Source organism: Calypte anna, chromosome Z, assembly GCF_003957555.1.
Source record: "Calypte anna isolate BGI_N300 chromosome Z, bCalAnn1_v1.p, whole genome shotgun sequence".
NCBI lineage: Eukaryota > Metazoa > Chordata > Aves > Apodiformes > Trochilidae > Calypte > Calypte anna.
This window is the reverse complement of record NC_044274.1, coordinates 47,580,669-47,604,918: the sequence shown is the minus strand read 5'-3', so window position 1 is coordinate 47,604,918 and position 24,250 is coordinate 47,580,669. Positions and strand designations below refer to the sequence as shown.

At 37.4% G+C, this 24,250-nt stretch overlaps 2 protein-coding genes across 2 annotated transcripts in view; both read left to right on the top strand.

Annotated features, from left to right (window-relative positions):
• TNPO1 (transportin 1) overlaps window positions 1-16,290 on the top strand; it is a 62,970-nt gene extending 46,680 nt beyond the window's left edge. The window contains exons 20-24 of the mRNA XM_030466951.1: window positions 1,091-1,166; window positions 1,966-2,065; window positions 3,648-3,722; window positions 9,689-9,831; window positions 10,971-16,290. Coding sequence (XP_030322811.1) covers window positions 1,091-1,166; window positions 1,966-2,065; window positions 3,648-3,722; window positions 9,689-9,796 — 359 coding nt within the window. The 3' untranslated portion in view covers window positions 9,797-9,831; window positions 10,971-16,290. The remainder of the gene's footprint in view (window positions 1-1,090; window positions 1,167-1,965; window positions 2,066-3,647; window positions 3,723-9,688; window positions 9,832-10,970) is intronic.
• A 7,741-nt stretch (window positions 16,291-24,031) lies between these two features.
• FCHO2 (FCH and mu domain containing endocytic adaptor 2) overlaps window positions 24,032-24,250 on the top strand; it is a 93,422-nt gene continuing 93,203 nt past the window's right edge. Inside the window, exon 1 of the mRNA XM_030467073.1 lies at window positions 24,032-24,218. Within this exon, the coding sequence (XP_030322933.1) occupies window positions 24,192-24,218 (27 nt within the window). The 5' untranslated portion in view covers window positions 24,032-24,191. The remainder of the gene's footprint in view (window positions 24,219-24,250) is intronic.

The window sequence follows — 24,250 nt, the reverse complement described above, 5'->3', positions numbered from 1 at the left end:
CACTGGAGAAAACATCATCTGCTTTATTGCATGTTTCATGAAACTGTTCATAAATGCCTGTTAATTAGAGTGTTGCATAGTATGTCCCTTAAACATAGGTTTCCTTTCTCTGCTTCATATAAATCTGCTGGATTTTAGTATTATTTATGTACTTTGCTTCAAGTAATCCTGATACATTATTTCCCCACCCTCTCCTTTTTCTGAAAATTAATCTTTCGTGAGCTGAGCAAACACCATTAAAACACATTTGAATGATGGTATTTTCTTCAGTCTGTCCCTCAGAACAAAGCACCAAGCTGCCTAATCATGTGATGAAGCAATTTTGCTTTTCATGTGTCCTTACGCCTTGGTATCAAAAGTCAGATTCTTGTATGACTTCCATGAGGAAGCCTTTTGTGAACAGGAGACATATTAGAATAAATGAAGTAATATTCCGTAGTCAGTTTCTTTGAGATAGCAACCATTTTGAATTAAATTCTCTACAAGATTATGAAGACAATACATTTGGTGCTCCGTAAGAACTGTTTCATGCATTTAGCATTTCTAGGTAGACCACAGTATTTTCTATGTAAAAGTATTCATAAATCTATTTTTACTGGTAGAGTAAATCTGTTAAAATCTTGAATTCTAAATATTGAAAGAATAACATGTAGAATATTTTATAATATAAGTGAAATTGGCTAATTTATTTTTATGGAGTATCTATAATTGTATTTGTATAAAGTAATTTGAATAAAAACTTCCATGTGTGTGGTAGGTAAATTCAGTGTAAGATTACTTCAAAGAGGGCAGAATCACTGCTTACATCCAAAAGCCTTTGGGGTTTAAATTGTGTTTTTGGTGTTCTCTCATTTACTTCTTTAATTTTTCTTTTACCCTGGAGAGTATACCATATATGTTGCTGCCTCTTAATTAGGGGGTGGTAATAAACAGCACTGGTGAAATCTTATGTTTATTATCATACACAGATTCTGTTGGTTTCTGTTTCTGAGTTATTTGTTGTTTTTTCTTTATTTTTTCTCCTCCCCCCTCATTTGCTCATGTCTTGGTTGGCGTTTGGTGGTGTATAACCGTGATTGCGTTACCTTAGCAATAACAATTGGTCGTCTTGGTTACGTTTGTCCTCAAGAGGTGGCCCCCATGCTACAGCAGTTTATAAGACCCTGGTGTGTATTATTCAATCTTTTTTTTTTTAATTCATTTTTCTTCACTCTCTTTCTTTCTTTCTTTCTTCTCTCTATCTCACTTTTAGATATATTTTCAGTTGGTTACAAAATCTCAATCCTTAATCATTGCCAACCATGTGACTAATCTTGTCCTATCAGGTTTGTGAGTTTTTAGTAGCACCGTCATGTATTCTTTATGTTGTGGCTAATGACTAATTTATGCATGGGATAAGATTGTCACATGCTTGCTGTGTTAAAGCTTGACTATGAAAGACCATTGTAAAATCCACCAGAATGATAATACAATGCATGCAAATACGGTAAAATTTAAACCATGCATTACTTTAATAAAAATACAGTCTGAGGCTTGAATTGCTGTAAGGAATATATGTTTATAGAGTTGTTATGTATAAAATAGCTTGCTTGCTGCTGTAAAAGTTAAATAACTGTTCTGTAAGTGGTATCTGACATAATTCATACTGTGATAGTACTATATGTTCTGCTTCTAATAATGACAGTTTCTATAACTATTTCAGATACATGTTTCTTTTGTATTTAATGGAATATAGGTCACACTTTCTAACTGAGTGTATTGGAACAGGAGTACACAATTTTAGAGAATGATGTCTAGTGGAAATGTGCTAGCAAAGACTGTGCAACAAGTGTTTTTATAAGTATTGAAGGTAGTTCTTCAGATAACTTTGTTGGTGTGACTTATTCCATCAAATACTGTCATGTAGTTCTGACTTGATTGAAGAAAAAGTAAGAGTTAGCTAAGTTTTGATCTCCAACTTGCTAGGTGTACCTCTCTGCGAAACATAAGAGACAATGAGGAAAAGGATTCAGCGTTCCGTGGGATATGCACCATGATCTCAGTCAACCCCAGCGGAGTAGTCCAAGTAAGATACATGAATAGATCTTAACTTATTTTCTTTACTCATATGAAACTTAGTGAAAGATGTGTATGGAGCATGAAAAAGTTTAGCTTGATGTGATTCCCTGTAGTACATGATGTAGCTTTATTTTGAGATTAAGAAGGCCAAAATATTTTATTCTGCAAATGATACATACGATGATGCTTCAGTAATTATCAGCTAGGGAAGGAGGAAAGGGAGGGCGGGGAAGGAGGAGTATTGTTGATTCAGGTTTGTCTTTTACTTATGAAGAATATGTGAACAATTACTTAGGTTAAAATAAGTGTATTTTGATACTTCTGCCAGTTTGTGGTCAGGATCTGTATGAAAATACACAGCAAAAGTTGACATACTTAAATCTATGTTCCAGGTATAACCTAGACTTTTAAACCAAGAAACAGAACAAAAAGATGAAACACTCTTTCATTTTTAAAACTGGGGTAGGAATATTCCGTTTCAACTTGATATTGTTTAAACAGTCAAATTCACAAAGAACCCACATCTCTTTAAAATAAAGGTTATATCAGAAGAATAGAGTATGACTTGCTTTTTAGACTCCACTCACCAAACCAAAGTTGCACCAATGTAATATTTTCCAAGAGGAAAATTATGGTGATTTTCCTTCTCCTCTGCCTGGAATTCTTCCTGAAAAACAAGAATTGAGCCTCTACCTTGTTTTGAAATTTGCATTTCATTTCAGTCATGCCATATTCTGTGCTTAATATTTCTCTCTTCTGTCCATTTGTTCTTTCATACAACTTAAAGGGAGGGGATAATTAAGGACACTATTCATTATCTCATCTCTTCTTCTCTGTAGTTACCCTCAGGTCTTCCCCAAAAATGCATTATCAACTTAATGATTAAAATTGCTGTCTTAATCCTCTGGTAGGGAGTAATACATGACAGCAGATGAACCAAGCATAGGGATTGTGGGGTGGCTTTAGTTTTGATCCTGTATTATAAACATTATGTGTCCCAGAAAAAACTTCAGGCTCTGATTAAATAAGTACAACAGCTTTTTTTTCCAAACTGGAAATGGGTAAGAGAGAGTGTTGCAACCATGATCTTGAGTTTGCTGCTTGTTCTTTTGGTGATTGGTTCTTGAACTTCATTCGTGTATGATCTGGACATCTTGAAAATACAAAGTTGTCTCTCAATACAGTATTTTCTCTACTCACAGTGGCTGATTTTTCCTTGCAATCAAGATATAAAACAATAGTTAGGGAATGTGGCAGTGTACTAAAAGAGTTCCCATTAGACAAGTCTGGTGTGGGAAGGAAGAGTTGTTTTAGTTGTTTTTAAATGAAGTTTTATTTAATCAAAAACCTTACTAAACAAAGCTATTCCTACACTCATCTATTTCTCTTCCTAGTTTTATTTAGTTGTGCTGTTTTTCCTTAGTTGTACTTGTCTTTATTGCCTGAATTATCTGGAAAATAAATACATTAAAAAAAGCAGTTTTGAATCAGGATCAGACACCCTGGGTAGTTCACAGAATAAAGACCGAGTGCTGTTTTCAGACCTATAAATTGCAGTTTCTAACCTATGTGATTATTTAATCTTATAGGACTTTATTTTTTTTTGTGATGCTGTTGCATCGTGGATTAGCCCAAAAGATGATCTCCGAGACATGTTCTGTAAGGTAAGGTTTCTAATACAACAAAATATCTTAGTGGTGGTTGGTTTGTATCCTCTGTTTTTTTCTTGCTTTCTCTTTCCACTATTAGCACTTACTGCATTTATGATCACAGAAACATCTTTGCTAGATCATAAAATTTCACACAAAACAGCATAAAAATCCTGACTTTTTTTTTTCTTAACCTGTATTTTCTTACACGCATTTGTTTCTTCCAGACTTTTTTTTTTTTTTCCTTACCTTCTGTTACTGTTCAGAAGTGCGGCTCCTCTTATAAGCTGTAAAGTGAAATAACCACTTTGAGGAAGGGTGTATGTCAAGAACTTATACTGCACCTCTTAAGGCAAAACCAGAGCATCTTCCTAAGTACTCATTAGAATTGTGGGGCAGTATTGGCACTCTTGCTTCAAATAATGCCATGTGTGAGCAACAGAACAAAAGCTAGAACTGCAGAGACAGAAATCTCCATGTACTAGTTAGCCTCTCAAATAACTGGTCTTTGAAAGAACATCAAGTCCACAAAGTGCAGAGTTTTGAGTATTTTAGCATCAGCAGAAGGAAACGAGGTATTTACACGCTTAGAAGAAACTTCATTGTGCTGTCTGTGATGACTGTTCAAAGCACTCTGTGTGTGTCTCTGCACTGCTCCTTTGGCTTCACTGAGTTAGTATCCCCTGTTTCAGATTCTCTTCAAGCTAGGTGTGTGAAATGTAACACGACACAATTGTTCCTGGTCACTTGGCATGAGGACATTCTTGCTTTTTAAGGTGTATTCTTTTGTGCTTTTTGCCCTGCAAGAAAGGAGACAAAGCTTTCTTCAAGTGATGGTGTGCATAGGTTTTAGATTACTTCCTCCTGACTATTTGATTGTTGTAGTCCAGGTAAATGTTTCTCCAGCAATAATTATGTCATTCAGCAACAATGGGAAAAAAGCTGGATTGACCAGTGTTTGTTTTTAGCACTAGACCTAAAAAAGAAAAATACCACTTCTAAGACCATGGGTTAGATGAGTTGCCAGTGTTGAAATATGACACACAACCCAATTATTTTATAGGTTTTTATAAAAGCAGGGTATCTGAAGACCATAGCTGAAGTTCACTTGCTAAAACTCTACTGGAAGATGATTTTTAAAAATATTCCTTTTGTCATAATAGAACATTCTTAAATTTTCATTAGTATCTCGGCAACTGGCTCATCTGTCTCCTTGGGTTAGGGAAGAGCTGAGCCTGCTTCCTGGAGATCTCTTTCAGTGGTAAAAGCAGTTAGTTAACTAGTGACACTGCAATATCGTTATCACTACATCCTACTTAAGAAAACTATAACTTTGACCCTAACATTGACTGCACAGTATTAGGGAAGCCAAGACAGAGATAGACAGGTAATTTCATAACCATGTTCCTGTAGCAGACACCACTGATGATGAGGCACCTTGGACCCCGCTGACCCCCCCATAGCAGGACTCCACTTCAGTGTCCATTCTCCAGAATCACAGCCAAAAATAGCTGTGAAGCTTTAACAGCTGTAGACACCCATGAGCAAGGTCTGAAAGGAGAAACTGTACCAGCAGCACACAGTGGATACCATAAAAAGAAATGACTAGTGCTTTTAGAGGGTGACTGTTAAAGGGCACTGAGGTTCCCAGCTGCTGGCCTGACAGTCATGCTGCTGTATGCTGCCTAAGATACATGACATTGCCAAGAGGGTGCCATATCTTGTCAAGATCACAGACTACTGTTCCTTGTTACTCTTTCACGTGGGCATAAATGATACTGCAAGCCATAACCAAGGCAGAATCAAGAGACATGAAAACCCTGGGAGTGCTAGTGGAAAATACGGATGCTGAAATTTCTTCCTGTTTTACCAGCTGGAGAAAAGGAGGCAGCCAGAAATAGATGATATATAATGCATTAAAACTTCTGGCTAGGTGACTGATATTGTCACAAGGGTTTTGGCCTTTCTGACAACAAGATATTTTTTACTATAACCTGTTTAAGAGGGCTGGAATCCACCTAACTAGAAGTGGCAAGAGAATCTTTGGCAGCAGGCTGGCCAGCTTGGTCAGACATGCTTTAAACTGAAGGACTTGAGGAGTAGAGTCCAAAAGAGCAATGCTCATAAGCCAGGCTAAGCAGAGCAGCAACAAATGTACCTTAGCTGCCTCCTAAGATGAGGACCTGTGACACTGTTGTGAGTGTTTACTACAGGACAGCTGATCAGGAAGAGGAAGTCAATGAGGCCTTCTACAGAGAGATGAAAGTAGCATCACAATTCCAGGCCCCAGTGTTCTCACGAGGCATTTCAACCACCCTGATACATGCTGGAAAGGCAGCACATCCAGGCACACACAGTCCAAAAGATTCCTGCATTAGTGATAACTTGATGTAGGCAGTAGAGGAGCCAACAAGGTATGCTGCTGAACCTTATACAAAAAGAGGACTGTTTGGAAAAGTGAAGGCTGGGGGCATCCTCAAATACAGTGACCTTGAGATGGTGGAGGAATCCCATGCAATACGGCTCTGGAAGGCAGAGGGAGGTTGAAGAGAGCTGGTTAATACATTCAAGCACCACCTCCTCCAAGCTCAAGATAGGGGCATCCCTGTGAGTAAGAGATTAAGCAAAGGAAGCAGGAGACTCAGATATACAGGCTGAGTAAGGACTTTCTGGAATGACTCAAATGAAAGAAAGGAAGTTTACAGAATATAGAAAAAGGGACTCGCCGCTTGGGAGGAATATAGCGATGTTGTCAGAGGATTCAGGGTTGCAACAAGGAAAGCTAAGGCCAACTTTGAATTAAATCTGGCAAGGGATGCCAAGAACAAGAAGTGCTTATTCAAGTACATCAGTAGAAAAAGAAGGTCTTGGGAAAATGTGGGCTCACTGTTGAACAAGGTGAGTGCCCTGATGCTAGAGGATATAGAGAAGGTGGAGTTACTAAATACCTTCTTTGCTTTAGCCTTTACTGCTAAGACTGGCCCTCAGGAATCCCAGACCCTGGAGGTAAGAGAAAGTTTGAACAAGAGAAGGCTTTCTCTTGGTTTAGGAGGGTTGGAGATCCATTAGGGAAACTGGACACTCACAAATCCATGGGCCCCAATGGAATGCACCCATAGCTGCTGGGGAAGCTGGCAGATATTACTGCAAAACCATACTCTATCATCTCTGAAAGGTTATAGAAAAGACTGCCTTGCCTTCAGGGCCTCTTCAGAGAGTTAAGAGTGCCATGGGATGAAGCCCTGAAGGGAAGAGGAGCCCAAGAAAACTGGCCAGTACTCAAAGATCACCTCCTCCAAGCTCAATAGCAATGTATCCCAAGAGAGAAGTCATACAAGAACTCTAGGAGGCCTGCATGGATGAAAAAGGAGCTGCTGGACAAACTCAGACATAAAAAGGGAAGCCTACACAGAGTGGGAACAAGGACAGGCAGCCTGGGAGGAATCCAGAGAAATTACATGAGCAATCAGGGCTGAGGCTGGGAAAAGCTAAAGACCAAATAGCATGAAGTCTGGCCAGGGACATCAAACGCAGAAACAGAAGCTTCTACAGGCACAAGAGTGGTAAGACTAGGGAAAATGAGCCCTCTCCAGAAGAAAATGGGATAATCTGGGATATACAGAAGGAGGAGGTAGTCAGTGACTCTTTTTCCTCAGACTTTATCAGCAAGGGCTGTAACCACACCACCCAAGCTGCAAGAGGCAAAGGCAGGGACTGGGAGAATGAAGATTCACTGTCTGTAGAAGGGGAAGTTCAGGATGTTCTAAGGAAGCTGGAAGTGCACAGGCACATGCAACCTGATGAGGTATCTCCATTGGTCCTGAGGGAACTGGCAAATGAACTTGTAAGGCTGCTTTCCATCATATTTGAAAAGCCATGGCAGTCTGGTGAAGGGAAAAGGGGAAACATCACCCTTCTTCCCAAAAGGGAAAAAAGGAAGAGTTAGGGAACTACAGGCCAGTCAGCATGGCTTGTATGCCTGGCAAGATCATGGCACAGATCCTCCTGAAGGCTCTGATAAGGCAAAAATTGAGGAGCTGGTTGGTGGCAGCCAAGGGCAAATTGTGCCTGATAAATATGGTGGCCTTTTACAATGGGTTCAGAGCATGAGTGGACAAGAGGAGAGCAGCTGTTGTCATCTATCTGGACTTGTACACAGTGTTTTACACTGTCCTGTATGACATCGTGATCTCTAAATTGAAAAAGATGGATTCAGTGAATGACCATTCAGTGGACTGGATGGCCATCAACAGTTGGATGTCCAGGTGGAGATCAGTGATGAGTGGTGTTTCTCAGAGATGAGTCTTGGGACTGTTGCTCTTTAAGATCTTTGTTGATGACATCGGTGGTGGGTTTAAGTGCACCCTCAGCATGTTTGCTGACGACACCAAGCTATGTGTGTGGTCAGCATGCTTGAGGCAAGAGAGGCCATCCAGAGGGGGACCCTGGCATGATTGAGAGGTAGGTCCATGCCAACTTCATGAAGTTCTGTAAGGCCAAGTGCAAGGTCCTGCACCTGGCAATCCCAAACACAAACACTGTGTGGAGAATATACTGAGAGCAGCATTGAAGAGAAGGACCAGCCATGTGTGCTTGCAGTTCAGAAAGTCAACAGTGCCCTGGGCTGCATCAAAAGAAGCATGGCCAGGAGGTTAATGGAGGTTATCTTCCCCTTCTACTGTGCCCTAGTTGAGGCCACACCAGGTGTAATCTGTCCAGGTCTGAGCTCTTCAGTTCAAGAAAGAAAAATATTTGAGAGTCTGGCCAAGGGCTACGAAGATGATCAGGGGACTGGATCATTTCTCTTAATGGGAAAGGCTGAGAGACCTGGGTCTGTTTAGCCTGGAGAAGAGGGGATCCTAAGAACCCTTATTAATATATAAAGGAACAGTATCAAGAGGATGGGGCCAGACTCTTCTCAGCAATGACCAGCAGCAGGACAAGGTGCAACCAGTGCAAACTGGAACATAAGAAAATCCATCTGAACATGACGAAAATCTTCTTTACTTCAAGGCTGACAGGGTACTGGAACAGGCTGCCCAGAGAGGCTGTGGAGTGTCTTCTGAAGCTATGCAAAACCCACTTGGACACCATCCTGTGCAACCTGCTTCAAGTGAACCTGTTTTAGCAGAGGGGTTGCACTAGAGGGTATCCACAGGTCCCTTTCAACCCCTACCATTCTGTGACATTGCCTTTTTTGTGAGGATATGTTCATGACAGACTGTTCCACAATTCAGTATCATTAAGTTTAAAAAAGAAAAACAAAACTTTAAAATCTTGGTCTACTTTTCTATTAGGAGGAGACATTTAATCTACCTTATAACCCGCTGTTTTCAGAGCTATCTAGTTAATTTTTTATGCTGAAGGGCCCAGACTGAAACCTATAGATTATTTTTCCCCCTGTTTTCCTAGCTATTATCCGCTGGTAACTGTGGATCCCTGTTCTTTCAAAACACAAAAGATTTTAACAGCTTTATTTTTAGTGACAGTTGGCTTACAAGTTCCATGGTAAAAACAGTTGTCATAAAATGCTTTTGTATTTGTGCTAATTGACTGGTATTCATTCTGTGAAATGCTGCAGTTTTGTCTCCACTTTCTTCCCACAACATACTACACATTTAAAAAAGAAATGTGAATACAGTAAACATATGTAAATCGTGTCAACTGATAAAATGTTTAGCATTTTGAAATGGCCTAACTCAAAGTTTTAAGTTACCTTGTGTATTAGAAGTACATACAGATATGTCTACACACACTGATGTATGTAGATAGCTATATTCTATGTTATCCTTAAAAGAAAAAATATTTCCATTAAGAAAGACATTATTAGGCTTCCTTCTGCTTTATTAGTAGCATTTCAAATGTGGTGAATTCAAATAAATAGATGTACAACCTAGTAGTTTGTGGATTACTTCATGTTCTGCTAGTAAATAATGTCTTCTGTTTAGTGATTATTTTGCCTTCCCCCATCTCATTCATAGATTCTTCATGGATTTAAAAATCAAGTTGGGGATGAAAATTGGAGGCATTTCTCTGACCAGTTTCCTCTTCCCTTAAAAGAGCGCCTTGCAGCTTACTATGGAGTTTAATCTCATGCACTGTAGCTGCAGTCCCATAATTAGAGGTAAGCACATAATCTTCCATACTCAGCAGAGCTGTGTGACAGACTTCCTCCCTGATTTCATTATATGAAACATAATTAATTCATCAGACCTGCATTTTTCAGATATGTTGAATGAAGAAACCTTTCCTTCCTTATGAGATGGGAAGAAAAGGGATGATAGTATACTTAAATGATGGTAGCTGTACCTGACTTTGTTATTTTAACAGAGCAAGAGTAATATACACAGTAGTGTATAAAGTTTGGAAGTGCAGGTATGCATGTCAGTTCAGGTTTAATAAGCAAAGTGATGAGTATCAGCCTCAAGACATCATACTGAAGACAGACTCCCTCATGTCTTACCAATTAGTATGTAACAGATGCAGTCTGTACAGGAGTATTCCTCTAGGATAGGAAAGCAAGAGTGTTAATACTCTTTAGCCATGAGAAGTCCAATATACTTCTAACCACATACTAGATGATCTGAATAAAGGATGTTATGCTAATCTGTAACTCCACTGCAACTGTAGAATTTAATGGTTTGGGGAGGCTGATAGGTTCATTATTGTTATGTACCATTTTGTGCACCAGTTCAGAGTTGATACACTCAGAGAATGAACAGTGAATGAATTGGCAAAGAAGAGTGATAGTGCAGTGATAGATATTCTATAATAGTTACATAATTATACCACGTTGTTTTGCATATTATCTCAGCACACTGTATAAAGCAAATTAAATATGGAAATAAATGAATAGGTTCTTATACTATCCAAAAAAGAAAGTGACTTCAGTTTATGCACTTATTCTTTATATAAATTTGATTACTTGCAGTAGATTTTTTTTACTGAAATTATGGGAGTGAATCATGCAATTCTCTATTATTATTGAATGGACAATTATTTAAATGTCTGAGATTTTTTTCAAAGTCAGTGACTTTTTAAAGCGTATGTTTTTTTCATGAATAGTAATTCCCCTGCTATAAATGGGCTCTTTTCTTAACAGACTTGCATGGGAAAATATAGGCACAAAAATCTGTTTTTAAGTTAAGGTTAGCACCTTAACTATTCCTTAAAAGAGGCAAAAAAGATCTTGATTTATGCACAGATCTGTTAGTTAGGCTTCAAGGTAAGATTTAATTATACCTTTATCTTTTTTTATTACAGGTCCTTCAGTCTGGGAGACTATGAGGGAGCCTCTGCACCCAGGGAAAATGTTACCCTTTACTGGGGGGAAGGGTAAACCAGTAGGGAATACAGTACAATCCCAACCCTACTGGGAGGGGCGGGAGGGAGGTGTTGCCGTCACTGTATTAAGTCGATGTTGGGAAATGTTTTAACATCTGGAGCCTTTGTGGGTGGAAATCTGTCTCCTATTACAACTCTGCACTGGATGTGAAGAAGAAAAAAAAAAAAAAGGAAAAAAAAAAAGAATATAGTCACAAAACAGCACATTGTGGAATATTGTGGGGAATTGTACCAAATAAGAACCATATAATTGAACCATAGGGGATACGTAAAGACGAAAACTATTTTGCGCACAATAAAGGAAACCTAAGAATGGGGGTCACAAACAGTAAAAGGCTTTCTTTTTTCTTTTATGTTTTTTTAAGTAAGGGTTTTCTACATTATTTCATCCTGCCTGATGGGATTCCTAGGTATTTGCATGTTAATGAAGAACTACACAAATGAAGTTAGTACTGTTAAAATGCAGCTTGTGTCTGTAATAGGAGCAGGCACTTGCAGCGTACAATATAGAAACCCCATTATAAATGAATAAAGGTTAACTTGGACAAAAATGAAGCAACCTGCAAGCTGCCAAGTCAGTCACTCCTTCATTTTTGGGGTAGGGGGAGGGACACTTCAAAGGAAAAGATTGACATTTTGATTTTTACATTAAAAAGAGAATTAAAGTAGTGGATATAATTTGATTATTGTACTTCATTAGATTTAATTTCTAGAGTAAGGCATTATTCTTAACGTGCAGTTTAAGGTTCAGGCATGCGTTCTGGCTCATAGTGATCAGAAGTAATCTTAAATTAGTGGAAAAGTAGCATGCTTGCATCACATAGAGTGAAATTGGTATACATTTACCTATGTTGCGCCAGTTTTGTGTTGCAGTTTACCAATTCAATATAGCCCTGCATTTAAAATTCCTTTCTAAGATTCTGTGGATTTCATTTTCATTAAGAATATAGATATAAAGTACTGTAGTTAACAATTAGGCCTTGAAATACCTTTAGGATCTCTTAAGAATAAGATTGATATTGTATTGTGTGTAACCTGCACAATGTGGAAAGCTGATATAGCTGTGCAAAATATTTGCCTCTGTGCTGTCAGTGTGATGTGCTTTCTGCATGGTTATATACTAGTGATTTTATCAGAATCTCTAAAAATGAGTTACATGGTAAGACCCGTTAAAGGCTGCGTAAATGTTAGTTGGCACGTAAAGACAATTGTAGAAGTTGATGACATGATTGCTATATTTGTGTTTATTCCCACTCAACATATTACCTTCTATGCTTTCTTTTTGTTCAAAGCATGATCTTAAAGAGATGTTTTAAGTTAATGGATGTAATGCAGGGTATCTACACTGTATTGGCGCATGTTGGTGGCCCTTTGTGATGTAGTTAAATGCACAAGGGTGCAAGTTTAAAGCTACAGGGTGAAAGTTGGTTTGGATCCTCTTCATTTCATTTGTTTAGTTTTTCTGTTGTGTTTTTTTCTCTACTTACATGTATTCCTGTGAATAAATCCTTGTTAAGTTAACCCTTTACTTTTCCTTCCATGTGTATTTTCTTATGTACTGTGAATGTGAAATCCTAACTGGTACACTTGATCTTGTGTCCATCTGAAAGTGGCAAGTCTTTAATAATTTAGATTGCCTAAAGAGTATCCCATGATGATAAAGGAAAATGGAGAGATTTTTTTAACTCTGCTGGTCAGAGGTGAAGCCACACCTTTCCATTTTTCAAGTGCTGCATAATTAATCTGCAAGATAAAATTAAGCCATAACAGCCTTTTGTAGATTTAGTTTCTCACCTTTGCATTGCAGAATGGATACTAGATAACAGTTTGGGGTTTTTTGTTTGTTTGTTGTTGCTTTTTTTTTTTTTTTTTTTTTTTAAGAACTTGCTCTTCTTTGCATGGTTCTTTTCTGACTGTTGAATGATTTAGCCCATTGCACTGAAGTTTGAGGTGTGTGAGTGTGAACTTATAAATGCTTTTTAAAGAGTTTTGATTTTTTTTTTTTTTTTAATGCATGATAGCATGCATGTTTTACATCCTTCCCCCCCCCCCCTTTTCCTTATTTTTTTGGCTTTGCAAATTTGGAGGGATTATGCCTGAAGAATAGTTTGGACATGTACTGTATGAAGTACGTTCAGTAATGCTAGTACATTGTATTTATTTGATTTGGTCCAAATTGCATGTGATAACTTGGTTTCAAATTACATTGCTGTGGTAGCAAATACAAAGTTCCTTCTTAATTAACAACTGAAGTAAATGAATAATAGTCAATAAAAAAAGCTTTAAAATCAAATTCTGGGGAAAAAAACAACCTTGAAAATACAGCAAGAACTGTGGAATAGGAAAGCTACCCAAACATACTGTAGCATAACAGCTAGAATCTGGATTTACCTAAATTCTTAAATGTCAGGAAGCCCCTTTAACCAAATATAACTATTCCACCTCCCCTGGGATTAGCTTAGGATGCCACTTTTGTACGTAGGTATTTTAATAGGTGCTTGTACAGACATGAACTGATCTGGTCTAACAGCAAGGAAAATAATTAAAATAAGGCAGAAATAAACAGTACTGACAATGCAGTCTTTTGTATCAGTAAGTTATGTCATGATATATTTAAAAGCAAATAAACTGTATTCCTAAAGCATAGTAATATAGCGCAGATATTTGCAGAAGCCATTAAGGGGATAATGTGAAGTTAAAAAAGTTCTGAATCAGCATTAACATTGACAATTCAGTTATTGCATCATGGGATATATAAAAAGCATCTTGATTGTTGTGGTGTAGTCTTGACAGTTCTTGAATGTTGACTGAATGTTTATACTGGTAGAATTGTGAGTCTGTCTTTGTTACATTCCAGTGTTTCTGCCTCTTGGCATGCTAAAAGCACGGCTTACTTCATTTGCTCCTTACACACTGAATAAAGTGCTGTTAGTGTGCTGAACTACAGAAATAGCCGCTGCTAAGTAATGGTGTAGATTTTCTACTTGAATATTTTTGTTGTAGGAACCTCAGGAGGTCAGTGTTTACTGTTTTTATATATGCCTTTTTCCTGTTTTGAGTTTCCCTTTTTGAAGGATTCTGAGAGTGAAAAGCTGCTGATCAACCTAAGTTGGTAACAGAAAGTGTATTTAAAATCCTTATAAAAGCATCTTTTGGGAAGTTCTAAATTACTGTTAAATTAATTCTAAGTGAAGTTCAGTTCTAAATTTTTTTCATTACATATTCAGGAAACAGATAATTTCATTTAGGAAAAAATATTAGAATAGTTCATTATTTTCACCAGTGCAAGCAAAAATAATAAATTTTGTAATTTTTTTTTCCAAAGCTTGATTATTTTTTAAATCAGTGAACATGTATATATTTAAAATTTAATAAGGTAATTCTTATGCTTTAGTTTATTGCTCCTTAAGCTTGTACTCAAAGATCACTTTTAGAAGTAGGTGTTTAAAATTTATAATTGTTATAATTTTTAAGGTTATGAAGTAGCATAAATTTTGTAACTAACAATATTGATACACACTGTGACTTTTTTTTTGTTAGGAATTTTATTTTAGCATCAATCTTAATCACTTAAACTGCATATATTGTAAAATAGTAAGATGTATATTTTAAAACTTCAAGTGGCTTTCCTTAAGTGAAACTCATTGCTATTTAGAAATATTAAAATATTAGCTTTATCTCAGGTGAACACTCTTGTACCCCCTTTCTTCAGAACACATGCTAATAAAAATGTGTCTTAATTATATCAGTTTATGTATTTAATTTAGGCAGCTCCTTTGTCTTAACTCTAAATTAACGTTTTACTGTGGGATAATAATGACTTCTGCTTCACGTATTTTATTCATATTGAATGTATTAACATATAAGGTGCAAAAAACATTCTTCCCTTGAGGAGAATACATCCATATTCAAAGAACTGAAATATTTCTGGAAAAATGCTTTAAATGCAACATTATATTGGAACTAGTTTGTTTCAGAATATGTCAAGGAAAGAAGTTGCTACTAACACTAATTGCTTCAATACTGTTTCTTTCATGGGGATCATAGATGCAAAAAGCTCCTATATAGGGTCTAAAATGTAACTTTAAGATAAAAAGTTAGGCTCCACAGTGGAATGGCAAAACATCCTGCAGTTTTCTCAGATAGATGCTGATGTAGTTTGCGTATGTATTTGTTATATATTGCATAAGTATTTCCAGTAACCTCATCTTGAATAAATAAAGCTTGATCAGTAGCTGTATATTTCACTCACCTATGCATTCTCCAGAATTACTTCCATCCATCTTCTAAATATTCAATAGGAATTTTTTGTCTGCCACTGGTGCTTGCTCTTTGCACTTAATGGTTGGAGCAGCCCAGCTTTAGCTTGTTATTTTAAATGGGAAACTGAGGCGAGTACTCTTGTTGCTTGCATATATTCTCCTAAAATAATATGGATAGTAATGCACTTGAATGTACTTGTATGAGGGAAGTTAAAAATGGCTCTGTCAGATGAATCCATGTGGCGTTACAATAGACTTTAAAAAAGCCAAATTCACATCTCAAAGAATTCAGCACTTACAGTATAGTGTAATTTTTCTAAAAACAGGTTCTGTTGTGCTACTTCGCCTTAGATATCTATTTCCTTGCTTTGGGTGAACAGCAGAATTGAGAAGGACTGTGTGTTTTTTGCAAGACAGCAATTAGGAAAAAAAAAGATTGGTATTAAGCAGGTTCATTGGGCTGCTGAAATCTCCATTGTAGTAGTATCTTTTTTCATAGGAAGAGATAGCTAGTTATGTCGTACATTGTCTGACCTACTAATGCTAGACACTTCTAAAATTTCAAATTGGATGTGATATACAAAATAGTTTAAAATTAAAGATGACTGGATCTTTCTGCTGACAACTTAGGTTGTATGAGTTTCGCTTGAAAGCTTTAAATCTGATGTTTCTGTATCTGCCACAATGTTGGAATGCTTCCTTCAAACATATCCTCCTGCAACCTCTCAAACTGTACTAAACTGAGTGATATTTCTTGAAGTCTGCCTATGTGCTAACAGAACTTCATTTTAAATAGAATATGGTTTTAATTTTTGATAAGCTGCTGAATTTTAAGAGTTTTTGGGGCCACCAAATATTTTGGATCATGCAGAGAATATATATTGTACTGTAGTAATTTTGTATTTACATTTGTATGATGTGACATAATAGATGTGAATGTTAATCACTGCTTGACTATGTTAATAAAGTTGTTTAAATATAGATGTTGCATTCCAATTTTTAAATTAAATATTAAAATTTCAATTTAAGTTTTGCCTGACCCAGTAGTGCACTCTCCTGGTTCACGCATATAAGTTCTGGAGTCTCTTGAATAAGGATTTTCATTTTATCTGAAAGAAAATTATCTTCAGATAAGTTAAGGCCAGTACAGTTTAGATGCTGCATGCTGCTTGAGGGCAGATCAGTGTAGAAGTAAGAGGTTTATGTGAACCCAAATCAATGCCTGTTGGGTGATAACTGGTAACTGCTTTACTCCTGAGAAAATGGTATATAGACCATATTTTTGTTAGAAACAGCCAATGCTTGCTATTTCTGATTAAATGAGAAAGGGGAAAAAATTGTTCTCATTCCTTGTGCTATCAATAATGTGAACGGAAAAACAAAAATCAACAAAAGTAAACTAGAAATAAATTAAACTAGTTTAAGACCTTAAACCAAATCTTGCAGTGGTCTTAGTCTAATTTTATCTTTCATGATGAACTATTTAGACGTGTGTCCTTCCATTTATATATCTTCCTGATAAAGAAGTCCCTAAATGAAAGTAGTAGCTCTCATAGTACCTCATAGTAGTAGCTCTCTGGACAAAATACACCCATGCTGATTTGAACATATTATGTTCACCTTCAACATTTAAGAGCTGGTCAATAGTATGTAGAAAACTTAGAAAGTTATGTATGCCTAGCACAGATAGCTTCTATGGTGTAATGATTAAATTGAATAAAATGCATTGTTATGATACAACTACTCACAGTAATACACTTCATAGCAGAAATTGTTACATATTCATCTGAAAGTCTGTTTAATGAAGGACTTCAATTTCTGCCTCCAGAAAGAGGAGAAGGCCACGGAATAGTTGTTAACAGCATCGTGTGTAGAGAGTAGCAGAAAGCTCAGTTCCTCTTAGCTGAGCACAGCAGTGGCTGTGTAGGAGGGAATGTGAGAGTTTTTTCTTTCAAAATAACCCTCCCTTCTCCCTTTACGTTATCAGGTACCTATGATTAAACATTCTGCTGTTAGCCAAATGTTTTGTTTAAATCTCCTACTATCAGTTTAGAGCCTCATGTTAAGATGAAGCCTGTATCTCAAGTTTGAGGTAAATTACTGCCTGTATCTACTCCCTTGCAGAGTAAGTACCAGCACCCTGATGAAGTGAAATGAATGTTATGACTAATTTTGTGGTCAGATTGCAACAGTGCAAAGAACTGTACTTTCATTATAGATCATGCTTTTTTTTTTTTTTAATTTATCTATTAAGAATAAAACTTGAATGAAAAGGATTTCAGTGGGAATATTGTGTGTGTAAAATGTATGTATGTTAAGTGCTCACAGAGTAGATGCTTGTAGCTTTTGTTGTCCCAGAATGACTCACAGTGAACTATACTTCTTATACCAAGTTTTAATACATAAAATACGTTTATTTCAGAGGCGTTTACCCCTGTTTTGCATACAATAGGCAGTCCAGACCATCAGAAACATCAAAAGGACACCCAAATATTAATATGAATAATGGTAGACTTAAGAAGGTATTTCTAGTAATTAGTCCATCTGCTAAGGAACACAGATGCAATTATGCTGCACACATACAAATGCATACATATGTAAGTGATTGCATGTACAGGATTATTTTTGAATTACAGTTTTTCAGGGTACTTTTGTGACAATTCTTTTTTGCCAGACTTTCATTTGAATCATAAAAGTTAAAACTGAGGTATTTACTTTGTAGCTGCAGGTACTAATTTTTGCTGAATGTTAATTCATATTTAAAACATTAAAATAAAATACATTGAACTGTTATGCTGACAGCTTTACCCATTATTTTTTTTTCATATTGCCCCTGGCAAAACAGATAGTAATAGATTTCCTCTGTTAAATACACAGCGGAACTGTGTATCTTCCTCTGTGTTTACAGCAAACAGGTAAGCTTGGATGCATAGCTTGGATGCATGCAGTATTACTATAACTGATAACAATATTTTTTTATTTTCCATTATTTCTCTCTGCACCACTGTGCTTAATGCAAATGCCAAACAGAATTTTGTTTCTCTGGCAACATGCTGTACACAATGAGAAGTGATATTTATTTGCCAGTTCTTTTACCTCTAGATGATTTTTAAGGAATGTTCTTACATGTTGGGCATGTTTAATTTCCAGTGTTCTGAAGTTATCTTTCAACTTTCATTCATGTTGACTTGTTGAGGGGATTCTGTGGGGATTCTTGCTGATATAGAAACCATAGTTTGGAAATTAGAATATAATGAATGAGACCATAAAAAAATGAAAGAGCATTTGCTAAATAAATACATACTGTTTTATAACTAAATTCTGAGGTGCTATCCTAGAACTGCATCTAGATACAAGGTAATTTTCTGTGTCCTCCTTTAATATTATCATTATCTCAAAAGGAAATTTTGAGTTGTCACCACACATTAATGCATTGATGGCCATTTTCTTCCATACACATTTTTCATTATGAAATGTACATGCTCAAATAAAAGCATTGAACGAGGCATGTAAATATATGCACCTTTTTCTTTCTAGTTTTGGAAATACTTTGGAAGGTGAATCACATGAAAAAGTAAGAATGCAAGTATTTTCTTTAAATTCTTCCACACTTTAGCATAAGGAACTAAGATAGTTGCAGCAATTTCTCTGGTTCTCTGCCATAGCAAGATGTAGCTAATTTTAGTTTGTTTATCCCCATGCTCCTTACTGAAACCCTTACACGCCAAAACTGTTGCCAGCTTTGGGACAAAGCCAGATGGAAGCAATCTTCAGCCTCAGACCACAGCTGTCCTTTGTAGCAAGCATTCACTCATTGGTCTAGTTGTTTCTCAGTCCATAAAATGGCAGTGTTTAACAGGAGGTTGTTAAGCAAATAATTGCCCGGTGTAACTAACAACTCAGGAGTTCTGTTTGTCTAATTAGGAACCATAGGTATATTGGCTACTTTTATTTCTTTAAAATAAAACCAAAACAAACAACTCAAACCTTGGTATCTTTATTTCAAATTTGGCATTTCAAATGGGTATGATTTAGGTGGAGAGAGAGGAGGCCTTTTAAGTCATTACTAATACAAGTCTGCACATCTTCATAAGCCATGTAGACAGTGAGAGGTTTAACAAGCTGGTAACTACACTGTGAAGTTTTCACCTTCCAGCTGGTGACTGCCATTGGTTAGCATTAGTATGTGTGTCTGAATGTTGAGAAGAATCAAAGGTAAGAATTATTTTTCACATAGCATGACTTCGGCCCAAATGCAAACCATTCTCTGCCCATCCTGTTCATGATGCCATTCTGATTTTTAACCTGTCATACTAATTAAGTGGAAACAAATTGGTTTAGCTCTTTCACAATATTTTGAATATTCCTACTTCCTACCTAGGCAGCTAAGAAATCTGTTCAGACAAATATCTCTCTTTTTCATTAATTCCTTTATTACTTTTCATAAACTCACTCTTAAGTCTTTGCACTTCTCCTGTGTTACTATAGTAATAATTATAAGCTGTATTTGGTTTAAGAACATAAGCACTGTTTATTCCACTATGCTGTAGTAGGCATACATTCCTGAGATACCATGTAATTCTACTAGCTCAGCTTTAGAGGCTTTTGCCAGCAGAACTTTTTCTGTTTGTCATAGATCATAATGGAGATGATCTTTGTGATCTGGACACCACATCTTGCTTGTGTGGTAGGTACTGTGGAGCACTTTGGTACTAAATGAAGTTACACAATCAGAGCTTGCTCTTCTAAACATTTCGTGTTTGTTTGTTTTCTCGCTGAATTGAAGTGCTTTAAATTTTCAGTCTTCATTCATTTAGGTTATTTTTATTAGTTGACTGCAAATAAGATGCTTGAAGTTCATTGCTTGATGCAGTTGCAGGTAAGTGAATAAAACATATGCAATGTATCAACAGTCTAAATTCAGATAATAATTAAAAGTATTATTGACAGCACTACACTGCTACCCTGTAATAATTTATCACACTATTTCCCCATCTTACATAAAATACAAAAGAAAAACTCAGCATGGTGTTTCTGTAGTAATGCACCTTCTGAGTACATAAGAAATCTTGCAGAATTTTTCATGCAGGGCTGAAGAAATCAAAATGGAATCTAAAACCATTAAAATATTTCAGTTTGTCATTACTAATGTTTACTAACTCTTTGTAAGCCTTCCATCTGATTAGAGGCTGATTTGGTGAAACATGCTTTTGGCAGCAACAGAGCAGAAGAGTAATAAAGGCTGAGTATTGGCACCAAGCAACTCACTGTGAAACAATGCTGTTGGGTTTGTAATTTAAGTAATTGAAGTAATGAATGGGATGCGATCAAGCCTGATGACTAGATCAATAGCAGTGTGCACTTAAGTATACAGTGAGTCAGATGATGCAGCCTAATGGAATACATCATTCAAAGGGGTGCAGAAAACAGTGTCAGTAAAATGTGCTAGCTTTAAAAGAACTTCATTGAGGTATTGCACCAACTTGAAAAAAATTCAGTTGATCTCCTATTGTAAGAAATACTGCTATCTAACTCTGTAGACAAGCATTTTTGTTTATTCTAAACTTAGAAAAGACATTAGAAATACCCATCCTACCCAGAGTGTAATGTTAGGTCATAATCTCACCAGTGATCTTTTACTGGAACACAATTCAAGCTTGTGCACACATTCCTGAAAAAGGTCTACCCTGTCTTAATACTGTGTTGGAGCATTGCCAAAACCCTTTGAATAAATTATTTAAAGTTAGCTGTATTCACTGCTAATTCTATAATCAATCTCCCCTTTCCAGACTTTTTTCCCCTAAGCTTTTCTAGCTTTAACTTCTCCCTGTGGGATTGCATCACACTTTTACATAAAAATTAATTGTCTAGTAACTGTCTAATCACAAAGGTAATGTGTAGGTCATGAGCAAGTGAATTATTAAACTCCAGGGTAATGTCTGCAGGTATTCAGGTGTAACTGCTTCATTAGAACACAGTCCTGTTGTTTTTTAAATCCTACAAGGTAACCTGACTGTACATACCAAAGTTAGATCACTCTTGAAAGGGACCAACAGTTTACTCTTTTCTTTTTCTCCATCTTTTGCTCCCCACCACAGTGGTAAACAACTCTGGCTTTTTATATCTTCTCCTGGTGCTCGTAATCTTTGCAACATACCTCAACTAAGAGAATATATTCCTGTTTTCTTATCAGGATTATTTGTATAGTTCTTTTGACAAGGACACTAAGGAACACTTTTCAAGGCATATCCTCAGATCTGCTGTATGAAATGTATATACCCAGTATATTAAATGGCTTCACCTTCACCTGCTTCTTCAGGTTCTCTTAAAAAATAAAACAATGTGAAATTATGTATTTTACCTGAATAAGCTTCTTACTCATTTTTAATTGGTAAAAAAAACTTTCGATATTCACTGGCTTTTTAAAAATTCATTGTGACATTAAATAATGCAATAATCTGAATTATTTTTCACAACTATTTGGATTCTTTATTCTTTTTTTTTTTAATCTGAAGGTTTAGTGCATTCAGTTGTATGTACATACATCGAGTCCTACTAATTATTGAACACAGCTATTTTACCTAGAATTCCTAATCCATTTTCAAATCACTTAGACATTAGGCAAATTAACTTAGTTATTTTAAGTAAAAATACTATATACTATATTTATTTTTCAGTCATTAGTATCTATATGCACTATATTTTTAGTTATTATATTTGACAAATTCTTTCAAGTAACATCTTAGTGTATTTAATGTCGCATTTCAGATTATCTACTTGTTTTAAAGTAACTGTTGACAATAAGTAAATATTAACAATTATAAAACTAGAAGCTTGAGACGGGGGAAATGGGTTTACTGAGATGCAGAGATCAAACTGCAGAATCAGGGACACTTATGAGATGGGAACTCAAGATAAATACCTTCTTTACATGTATGCAACCCATATTAAAGACCAATGGCATAATTTTTCAGAAATTGTTTTTTTAACTCTCTACTAAAAAAAAAATAATAATACAGAAATCTGCATGGATCTTCCAAGAAAGCTTCTGAAAAAATGCAGTGGGAGTGTTTGTTTTATTAAACAGACTCACTGTGTAGTTATGGCTGTCAAAATAATGTTCCTTTTTGTCCAGCCCCATTGCACCAGGAGAACAAAAGAACAATTGTTCTTCTGTTAGGTAGACAAAGAGTCTACCTAGCCCAATATCCTGACCTTGGCAGGACTAAATCTAGTTAGTTACTAATAAAGGGAGTACCAGTTCAGAATTTTATTTACTCATCCATGAAAATATCTTTGGTAAAGATAGTTGAAATCTTGTATCACAGAATGAATCACAGTGACGTATATGTATATGACTAATACAGATCTGTCTGTTTTGTTTGTCCTAACTAGTGCCTAATGAAATTCTGTAGCTCTACAAGCCTCTGAACTATATTTTTCCAGCCCCCTGGCTTCATGGAAGTCTTTAATCAGTATAAATGTCATATGTTGGTGAAATTATTAGGTTGCTGGAGATGATTTGAATGTTCTGCTCTATGCCTTACCTAATATTTTACAGAACAAAGGCCAAAGAACATCATCAGTAAGATAGAGGTAGGTGAGATTTTTCAAACCAGAGCTGAGAAGACCCTGAAAGGCCAGAACAGAATATAAATTTCTTACCTTTTGCATCTCAATAAAGCATTATGCTGACAAAACCATATGATAAAGCATCCCTTATGCCTAAGATAGCCTTTTCAGGATAAAGCACTTACCACATACTTGTATAGGAGAAGCAGCTGCACCCCCTCACATCACTGCTTGCGCCTGTCCCTCTCTTTTCAGTCAGTAATGAAAACCGAACTACTGTCTTAGGCAACAGGTCATCCCATTAAGGTAGAACAGGAGCTCCCTGGGGCCCTAGAAAGAGCCCGGTGGTGCTGGCTGCCATGAAGAAAGCATTAAGACACGGAACAGCAGAAACCCGGGTACAGACTGAAGAGGGTTTCTGTGTTCTGCTCCAGCCATCAGTATCACTGACACTGGCTACGTGTTCTACATCAAGTGAAGGGTGTGGAAACTGGACTGTGATGGAAGATGGAGGCTTGAGGGGAGCAGTTTCTCCAGACACTGGTTTTAGATGATGATTTTTGTTTTTAGGACCCTGCTACTGGAACTGTTAAATCCCCTGTGAGGAGGCAGCTGGGAGGGTAAGCTAGACTTTACCGGCAACCTTCCACCCCGGGCTGGAGGTGTCCTGCTCTGAAGGATCTTATCCGACTGGGCTGGAGGGATGCTTGGCTGCAGAGCCACTTCACACACTCTCTCTCTTACCTCCCTGCATTGTAACGCTCACTGTAGCCGTTCCCTTGTCGTTCCTCAATACCGTTGAGGGGCTTTTACACAAGATTTCCAACTCTGTCCTCTGTCACCATGTCCGTATTTCTACAGATCAGAGTTTCCTCACGCAGGAGCTGCCGCCCCGCCATTCCCCGTGGGCTGGAATGCCCGGAACGCGGCAGACGCGACGGCGGCTGAGTCCCCGCCCGAGGGAGGCGGGGTACGAAGGGGCAGCAGGTAGACAGCACACAAACCACCAGCCCCGGACCTCAGCCACCCCCGCGGCTCCTGCGGTCCCGGCTCCCTGCGCATGACCCTCCGGACGAGCCGGGTCCGAGCCGAGCCGGGCCGGGCCGGGGCTGTGCGCCTGCGCAGGGTCCCGGGCTCCCGTAGGCGGATGAGCGCATGCGCGGGGCGGTCCCGGTGGGGCGGTGGGCAGGAGGCGGTTGTACCGTAACGGGAAGGGCGGCGCGCCGCTGCGGCGCCCGTTTCCTCCGTCGCGTCTCAGAGGCTGAGGCGTCCGGGGCCGGGCTCACCGGTGGCTGGGGCGGCGGTGATGGCGTACTTCGTGGAGAGTTTCTGGGTATGGAATCGCTGCGAGCCGGGTCTGCCGCG